Below are 9,802 nucleotides of genomic sequence, written 5' to 3'. Positions count from 1 at the left end.
TGCACTGGAAATGCTYCAGCTGGTATCTGCTATTTGCACTAGAATTTTATGCAGCGTAAACCATGAACCTCATATGTGAAATCGATGGGAAAAAAATATTTTAAGATATTAACAATCCCTTTTGCTCTTAGCACCTCATATGGTTCTCTATAATAAATGTACACATACATGCACGCACTACCGGAGCTGATAAAACTATATAAATTTTGTATGTGTRTTTATTAATCTGACAGGCTACCTGCTTGCAGTCCGAAGAGGAGGGAAGGAAACTGTGAGGAAGAGGTGTCTCCGAAGTAAACCCTGAGACCGTGTCTTGGTCACTGCTTCCTCTGCCAAAGGACATTTTACTCCCCATYTCACAAATCTGTGGAATAAACAACAACAAGGAGGCTGTAACATATTCGAAAAGAGGATTAAGCCAAATTTGGTCGAAATMACCTAATTACATTTTCATACGTTGGGCTTTAAATGCTATATTCTGATACCTGCTTCATTATGATATCATAAGTAAATCCATAAATATGACTTAATTTGTGTTGTTGGTTACGATAATACATAAATATTTGATCTGAATCCTAATTTTATGTAATTTTAATGAGGAGATTTTGATGTCCTTATAAAGAGGAAACCTCAAATTATATTTGAATATTGAGATTTCCCAGTTGAAATGAAACAAAACTTTGCTAGCTCACAGGGAAAATCTCAAAACTTTAAGGCATTTTTCCTCAAACTCAGGTTTTGTTGCTACTGCTCAAAAAAAGCTTCAAAATTTAGTTTTATGATTATATTTCAGATAGTTTGTTCAAATGATACATTGATAAGGCATTTTTTTCGTTATGTTTTGACAAAATGCATTTTTTTGCAAAGATTTTAATCAAAACACTYCTGTATATTTGCCTTTTTTCTCCTTAAACCACTTTTAGACTTAATCCTCGTTTCGATGTGATGGGTCACATACATAAACAATGTTTACAAAATCCTTTCAGTCTTGCATTATAACGCTGTAACGTAAGATGCACAACACCAGATTGTACGTGTTTTATAAAAGTAGTACTAAGAATCAAAAAGAAAAAAATTGTATAGGTCTTCTGGACGGGTTCTTCTCTAATGAAACGTTTCGTCTCCTCTCCAAGAGACTTCTTCAGTCTGAGAGTTTCAGGCAAAATTCAGGCTTTCCTGAAAGCAGACAGGAAACACAGACAGGATTCCATGCAACCTTCAGGTGAAAATGAAGACCTCAAACCCAGACCCAAACCAGTGGTTATTCCGTATGTTGCGGGTGTTTTGGAGAAACTGAGACGTTTATTTTCTAAACATGATGTCCCAGTGGCTTTCAAACCCCAAAACACATTACGGCAAAGGCTGGTTCACCCCAAAGATCCGGTGCCCCGGCACAAACAGAGCAATGTTGTATATGCTGTTAAGTGCCAGGAGGACTGCGACCAGTTATACATCGGGGAAACAAAGCAGCCACTGTTCAAAAGAATGTCCCAACACAGACGAGCTACATCTAATGGCCAGAACTCTGCAGTTTTCACTCATTTACAGGCCAGCGGTCACTCTTTCAGAGATGAGGATGTTCTCATTCTTGATAGAGAGGAACGTTGGTTTGAGAGAGGAGTAAAAGAAGCCATTTTTGTGAAGAAAGACCGTCCATCATTAAACAGAGGTGGAGGCCTCCGTTTTCAGTTGTCCCCCTCCTGCAGTGCTGCTATTGCCAATATCACTCCACCCCCTGTTAACAATAGGTGTTAATTAGGTGTCAACGATAGCCATGTGATGTGAGTATCAGTCACATGGAGGCAGGGCTTAAAAGCCTGAATTTTGCCTGAAACTCTCAGACTGAAGAAGTCTCTTGGAGGAGAGAAACGTTTCATTAGAGAAGAACCCGTCCAGAGGACCTACACAGTTTTTTCTTTTTGATTTTTTACCTGGATTACTGAGATGCATCAGGACGTACTAGGAATCAGCTGCAGGGATAAAGTGAATTCCAGCCCGCATCCAGAACCGAGGCTCACAAAACGCAGAGCACGTGAACGCCTCCCTTGACCGTACGAGTCAAAGTTATGACACGTGAAAGCACCACTTCATGTTTGTAAAAAACAAATGCAAAATATCAGTTTTTTTTAGGACACAATATGGTGTGTAATACAACAAACCCACCTCAGTTCGTCCAGATCAACGAGTTGCAGCTACTCCACTGCTGACACGTGGGATTTCTGGTGATGAAAAAAAAAAACAAACAAAAAAACAAAACAAAACACGAGCAGGTGGCTGTTGTGTCCTGTCAGGGAGCGACTTCCCCTCCTCAGCATCCAGCTGCTAGTTATGATAAAACGCTTGATGACTAATGAGGCGTTTCCGATGGAAGGCCAGATAGCTAGCTTCACCTATTTTTAACGCACCAAACTATTACCTGCTGCTCAGGTATTAGCAGGAAGGCGCGTATAAATCATTCCCTAACATCGGCTGAATGTGGTGGATAACACAAAAGTAAAATCGTTTGCGTGGGGGAGTTCCTGCGCTGCATGCAGTGACCGTTCCTCTGCTAGCTTAGTTAGCACTAGCTAACTTACACCTCACTATGTTGCTCCGTAGCCTTTTTTTTTTTTTTTTAACTTTTACAGGGGAACAAAGACCTGACAACCGAGCTGCTAATGAGGACCAGGCTTTATCTTCTTTTCGAAGCCGTTTTCTGTGTTGGGGAAACTCGGTATCCGCGCACAAAGCAGCCATACAGTTGTCAAACCACACAGTTCGAGTTAACGGGGCGGATACTTCAGGTTGTGTCGGAAATACCACAACCGTATCGTTATTATTTTGGATGAGCTGCAAAACCAAACAAACAAAACCACAAATTTAGAATTTATAAAAACATGTCCGTTTCAAACGTGCTATGCAGTCCTCTGGGGAGGAAGAAAAGTAATTTGCTTTTAGTTTTGCGGAAGAAAAGTCTTAACTTTCTTTAACTAAATGACTCAAACTCAACTTTTACCTCAAAAACGCAGTTTTATTTAAAGATAAGTTTAAAATGTACTAAAATGTCCCTGGAGCTTTTTGAAACAAGCCATTAGGTCCTTAAAACTGCAATCAGTCAATCAATCAATCAATCAATCAATCAATCAATCAATCAATCAATCAATCACTCAATCAATCAATCAATCAATCAATCAATCAATCAATCAATCAATCAATCAATCAATCAATCAATCAAGTCTAAAACCCAAGGCTGATCTTTACAAAGGACTTATACCCCGGCATTAGCCCAGCACCATTACTATTTTCACTGATTTGATATATTTTTCCCCTAAAATGCTTTTTTAAACCATTTAATTTTTGTCTATTTGGGTTTAGTTTAGTTTTCTCTTTTTTACCCTTAGAAATGTCTTTTTCAAGTTAAAATCAATGAAGTACAAATAGTTTTACTAAATGATTTWGTGTAATCTGTCTCTGTTGATATTTCTTTATGATTTGGGYTGGGTGTACCAAGRTGAGTATCGATTARTCTGTTTACATTTTATTTGCACTACTGACTTTATTTTTCTTAAATAAAGTCTTGCAGAGTATCTAAATTGATACCAGTCAGTTCTCTACGTTGTGCATGTGTACTGGAAGCTTTTGTAATCGTTATTGACATTGTTATATTAATATTTTTTGGTACAGTTTCTTCTTTTTTTGTCATTTTGTGCTAACGATTTATGAAGAAATATTGCCACAAGTGTCTTTAAGTGTAAGGGCAACCAACGAAACTTTTTTCATGTCCTTTGTTGTTCTTGAATCGGGTTCAGTCCAACAGCATTTGAACGTCTCATGAACGCATCTAGATGACGCTTCGGGGACGTTTACGTCATCACTAATGGACCTACTCCCATAATTTACAACGGACTCCCTCTGCTGGAGTGGTTTGAAGTAGAAGCTGGAAARTAAAACCTTAAAAACAGACTTAAACCAGGGCTGTGCAAATGTTTTAAACCTCCTAAAATTTCTATCATGTTGCTTTTAAGATGTCAATTTTATTAAAGTTCTTTCAGTTTTTAGCTTTTATTTGGTCCAGTAGTCCTTGTGCTTCACCATATTGTCAAACTGTTTTGTTTTTACACATATTTAACAAAAAAAAATTTTTTTGTAACCCTGTTAAAAGCCCTTTAGGTAGAAACATACTCTAAACTTCCTGTTAGTAGTATGCCTTAATTTAAATCAATTTACATTTATTAACTGCACTTTTATGTAAAGACATTTCRTTTTATAGTGTTCCTAAGTTATTGCATTGCACAATGGTCTGTAAAAGACATTTGCTACACATTTCACTTATTAGAAAAAATGCGAACAGTCTGCACTAGGAAAAAGAATCCAGGAAAATCAGCTTTGAAAATATACTTTATTACATAACCTGTATTCATAAACTCCAACAAAGCTATGAACACATAAGGAATGAGGGTTAAGTCCCACAACTTTACACCACATTCTCATTTTACTAAAACATAATAAAACACCCAAAAATGATAATAAAAAAAGTATTTTACAGTGCCTGGTTGTTCCACAGAACATGAAAATAACCATGAACACAATTTAATTTTCTCCTTAAACAGTGTAGAAGTGGAGCAGTGTAGAAATCTTGAGGGACCAATATAATGTTTACTAACTATACAAACAAAAMACCAGTTTTAAAATCAATGCATTATTATAACTATTGTCTATATTTTAGAGGAGTTTGGAGAAAGCTGGGAAGCGGTTTACTTGTGTGTGATGCCATGTCGCTGAACAAGACTGCAGCCTTATTTAACATGAAGCGGGACAGGCGGCTCTTCAAATCTTGATTGGGACGGACGAGGTTACCTGGTAAATCATCTCAGCAGGTTTGTTGGATCCATCCTCGACGATGAAGCAGTCGTCGTCGTCCTCCTCTCCTGTTTTCTTATTACCAGGAACTTTACCAGGAACCGGAGCCTTGCCTTTGTCCAAACCGACGGCCAGCTGGTTGCTCTTTGTGCCAACGGAGGGGGGAAACCCCGGCTTCCTCTCGCCGTTTACCTGAGCAGAATTTGGAGCACCCATCGACAACGGGGGTTTGGGTTGGATTTTGCTGCCGATCACATGCTTCGCCATGAACTCCTGAGCTTTGACACACTTGTGCCTCTGAAGTATCTGAGCGGTTCTGAAAGGAAGGTGACAAACTCGACACATGAACTCGCCGTCGCTGCTCAGCGATTCTGAGCTAGTGGGCATCTTTAGCTGCACAGTGGGAGGGATGGAAATCTTGGAACTAAATACGCTGAGGTTTGGACTCTTTGACGACAAAGAGACACTAATGGGAGCTTTGGGTGCAATGGGATTCAGAATCTTAGGCTGAAAAACTGAACCCACGTGAACACTGTTATTGTACGTTCTGATGTTTTTCTGTGCAGAGATAGGACCTGGTCGGCGCACTTTCCTGGCCGCACCCGGAATCAGGTTTTCCAGCTGTAGAGCGGAAGCGGCCTGAAGTGGCTGGGCGAGCAGATTCTTTCTCACATTGTCTTTRATCGGCGACTTGTAGTTTGGTGGTTTCGCGGTGATAAGTTTGAACTTGTGAGTGACTGGGGAGTTACACGAGTGGAAGCGAGGCACTTGCTTTCTCCCGGAGAGCAGCAGACCACAACCGATGCAGCCAGAAACCTTATCTGCGACGTGCAAGTTGTGGTGGGAGACGAGGAGGGCTTTTGACATGAAACCCTGCCCACATTTTCCACAAATGTATGGCTTTTGGAGCTTGCGAATTGTTGGCACCAGTACCACTGGCTGATAAATTGTCCACAGATCCACGGTTGGCGCTCCGACATCCGAGTAAAGGGTCTGCATGCCTTTTGCTGCGGGGAGAGCGTTTGGGAGCAGAGATGCATCAGACAGAGAGGGGGTGGCGACAGGCACTTGTGGAATCTGCACGGTCTGCGGGAGAGCTGAGGATTTGCGTCCTGAAACCGACGGTTTGACTGCATTAGATGGACTCCAGACGATTTCGCCTTTCTGCAGCCTTTTCAGCTTTTCATCCTGCTCCACGAACTTCTCAATTCTGCGCTTCTTTATGGTCATGTGATCGAGAACCTGTTGCCCTGGCTGGTGCGTGGTGCTGTGCTCCAGCATGCCTTTGTACTCGGTGAACTCCGTTCCACAAGAGCAGATGAAACTCGCGGAGGGACACAGGTGGTCCTCCAGACACTTTCGATTCGCAAAGATCTGCTCGCAGCTGAAGCAGAGGTGTCCGCTGCCCTTCAGGCTCGCGGGGACGCCAACCTCCAGGAAGCTCTGCAAAATCTGACTTCCGCTCTTCATGGTCAGGCTGGGCATGGGTGTGTGGTCACTGCTGATGTTGAGCCCTCTAGAGCACTTTCACTGCGAAAAGACACAAACCAAGAGCAGAAATATTAAAAGGGTTGAACATTGTTACAAGGACAAACACAGTGACAAAACAATGCACCACGAAGCAAATAAACAGGACTTCCTCCAGGGCTGCATGATATATGCWATAGACAGTAGAAACAATATGAAGTTGGCCTACGGTAGAAATTTACCTTCTACTGTCCTGTCGTCAATTACATGATGTCAACAGGGCTGCAAGTGCAGAGACAACTGAGCAGGAGGAGTTTGGAATATAATGAATGATAAGAGTTTTAAAACACGTATATGGAGAATAAATTCTCAGGATTTCACCCTCCTGCTGTAGAAAAGTTACGTTGTGTTACGGGACGCGAGATCATTTCCTCCCTCCCGATGCACGTCGCACAGAGCGGAGCATTAACTGTGGTTTTTTTCACACCCAAGTTGTCGGAGAAAAAAAAACTTTTGTTTTGTTTTGTTACCCACAGAGATGACAAAAAAAAAAAAAGATGGACATTCGTTCAGTCATAAATCCATCTTGCTAATGTAACTGTTTTTTTTTGTAAACTAAAGATTATTTTGGATTGAATTTATTTGAGAAAAAGGGGCAGAAATATAAATTTTTCTTGTGCTACCTTTCATTTAATTTACGATTTGTATTTTTGTTGTTTGTTGAATTTATGTTGTTTTTAAAGAAAATGAAAATCGGCTTCTGCTCTGATGATGATGATGAGCGCAGCAGAGGGTCAGTTCAACAGGCAGAAGCTTCACTGTATGGCAGGCAGATATTGCATTTATTTGGCTTCACCACACTTAAATTCCAGTTATCTGAGATTGTTTTACGACAGGACTACATGCACGCTGAAGCCCCTTAAGGTCCTGTCACACTGTAACTTTTTAGGCAACTTAGAATTTCTTTTATGTCTAAATGWCTAATTTTACTTGAAGTACTGGTTATAATATTCACTTTATTTTGATAATGTTGAAAATTTGAGAAATGTTTTTGTTTGATGAAACTGTTTTGCAATATATATAAAACATTATTTTTTACTTATGTTTATGTGCACTACAGTAAAAATTCTGGGTTTGATTATTATTAGTTTTCTGGGAAAAAACCCCTCTAAAAATTACATTATCTTTGCTTTTTATGATAATTTTCTACCGCAATATATATATACTGTTACCGTGAAGGGATTCAATTTACACCGTGATATGAATTTGAGGTCATACTGCCCAGTGCTAACTCCCTCTATTAAAAAAAWGATTTATATGTTAGTTAGTGAGTGGCTTTTTTTATTATTACTTTAATCAGAACCTTAGCATTAACTTCTTAAACCACAGGGAGTTCCTGCTAACCGCTGAGGTAAAGTTGGTACTATGTTTGCACAGGAACAAAGTGATAATTGCCTACATATAAACAAAGCATTGCTACAATGGCTAAAACACAGTAGTGAAGCTCTAGATCTTTCTTTAAAATCATCAGACAATGAAAAGTCAGTTTGCATAAAAAGGAAGTTCCCTTTTGTCATCACTTCCTTTTTGATTTTAGCCAAGCTAAAAAAAAAAAATAAATAAATAAAATCATGTGTTTGATGCCAATTTTCTTAAATATTGACAGTTTCTTTCACTTTTTGAATTAGTAGGAAATGCGTGTTACAGGCACTTTTAACAGATATGGATCCAAAAATCAAAGGTCAWGGTCAGGTTTGGATCTCAGGTCTAGAAATTTGGCAAACATCTGTCCACATGTGGGCAGCTGTGGCGGAGTTTTTAGYGGAGTCGTCCTMRAACCGGAGGGTTGTCGGTTTGACCCCTCATTCCAGCAGTTTCAATCTTTATGTCCTTGGGCAAGACACTTCACCCGCCTTGCCTGCTGATGGTGGTCTGAGGGTCCAGTGGCACCAGCGCATGGCAGCCCCCCCCGGTCAGTGTTCCTCAGGGTAGCTGTGGCTGCAATGTAGCTTAACTACAATCAGCGTGTGAATGACTAAATGGCTTTGGGGTCCCATATGGAGCTTGATAAAGCTCTACAAGTTCAGCCCATTTACACTTAAACTACAAATATTATTAATATTATGAATAATACAATTGCATCTTGAAAATGGGAGTCGACATAAGGTGGACACAAAGTAGGTCAAGGCAAGTGCAAGAAACCTTTAGCAGGAAGAAATAGATGCATAATACAACAAAAAACTGCATTATTACAAAGGTGAAAGTGTAAATCAACCTAGAGCTGCATGCATATATATATATGCAAATATTTAATAAAAAGGTCCTAGTTTATAAAAGGACACCTGCCTTTTCTTTTCCTATACATGTTAACAGGATTATGTTAAAAGAAAAATAAAATAAACTACACAGTATTCTGATCTTAGTCACGTTATAAGGACAGGGAGACAAATGTAGCAAAATTTCTCTTAAGTTTACAAGGCATCACCTTCCGACATTATGATGCTGCTGCTAGCCTGCGGGTATCAGGGCCTGTTTGYAGGCAGATAAAAAACTCAAAGTTTAACTGCGGAAGATGTTCATGGACTTCAGATTTGTTCATTTTTGCAAAGCTTTAGACAAATGTACATTCCACATAAATATATYAATAAATCCTTCTTCCTCGATTATTTCCTACCACTACCCTATTTCTCAAGAGTATTACTCAGCATTACAAATTAACGACTGTTTTCTAGCAACAATCTAAATCATTTAACCGTATAAAGCACTGAAACTGTTTTACTGATCAATTAAGYCTTGTGTTGGACCGACGAAGAACGTGCATGCTAAGCTAAGTAAGATTTGTGTAGCGCTTCACTAAAAAAAAAAATAATAATAATAACGTACGATTCTACTACGAAACAGCCATTGAACAATGAAAGACAAGTCAAGAATGTACCTTCCTCTAAAAGTATTGAGAAAAACGCTTTAGTGCGTTTCTTTTATTTTGCCCACGTTTCGGTAAACGCGGGCTTGTCTAGTTGCTACCGCACTAGCATAGCATGCTAAGGCTAGTCCTAGCTAGCTCAACGACGTTCTACCGTCAACTTACCGTCACGTCAAAAGTGAAAGCGGATTACAGCTGTGACATTGCCTAAGAACAACGTTAAGAGGTTCCCCTCTGTCGTTTGGTGACACATTCACCTCTGCACAAACTCGCCGGTGTTTTTAGCACAWACAGGGATCAATCAGCGTTCCAATCATCTTAAATAATAATGAGGGAAATCGTCTTTTCTTCTACGGAGCGCGCCTTTAGCCAGAACAACATCCGGGGATGTTGCCTTGTACCGCCACCTATCGGCTGAAGGTGCATTTTAGTACTGAATGCTCATGTAGAAATTAAAAAAAATTCTAATAGAATTGCTGATAGGGGGGAAAAAAAGGCCTGGATGGCACCAAGTGTTACATAGATGTTTACCAAATTAAAATATTGTTAAATGCGTTTTATTTAAAGGTCTGA

At 39.7% G+C, this 9,802-nt stretch overlaps 1 protein-coding gene and 1 long non-coding RNA gene across 3 annotated transcripts; both read right to left on the bottom strand.

Annotated features, from left to right (window-relative positions):
• Nucleotides 1–240: 240 nt before the first annotated feature.
• LOC106537149 (uncharacterized) lies at nt 241–3,046 on the bottom strand. 2 transcript variants are annotated; one of them, XR_001312610.1, is made up of 3 exons: nt 2,164–3,046; nt 1,932–2,085; nt 241–364 (listed from the first exon to the last, which is right to left on the bottom strand). It is a non-coding gene; the product is annotated as an uncharacterized LOC106537149 (long non-coding RNA). The 2 variants fall into 2 exon arrangements; XR_001312611.1 differs by having other exon boundaries at nt 1,961–2,085.
• A 1,313-nt stretch (nt 3,047–4,359) lies between these two features.
• Nucleotides 4,360–9,642, bottom strand: LOC106537148 (uncharacterized). The gene is made up of 2 exons (XM_014034522.1): nt 9,395–9,642; nt 4,360–6,369 (listed from the first exon to the last, which is right to left on the bottom strand). Exon 2 carries the CDS (start codon nt 6,322–6,324, stop codon nt 4,807–4,809), a length of 1,518 nt encoding a protein of 505 aa, XP_013889976.1. The 5' UTR covers nt 6,325–6,369; nt 9,395–9,642; the 3' UTR covers nt 4,360–4,806.
• Nucleotides 9,643–9,802: the final 160 nt, after the last annotated feature.

This window comes from Austrofundulus limnaeus, unplaced genomic scaffold (genome assembly GCF_001266775.1).
Source record: "Austrofundulus limnaeus strain Quisiro unplaced genomic scaffold, Austrofundulus_limnaeus-1.0 Scaffold2150, whole genome shotgun sequence".
In the NCBI taxonomy this organism is placed as follows: domain Eukaryota; kingdom Metazoa; phylum Chordata; class Actinopteri; order Cyprinodontiformes; family Rivulidae; genus Austrofundulus; species Austrofundulus limnaeus.
This window is presented reverse-complemented; position numbering and strand designations above follow the sequence as displayed.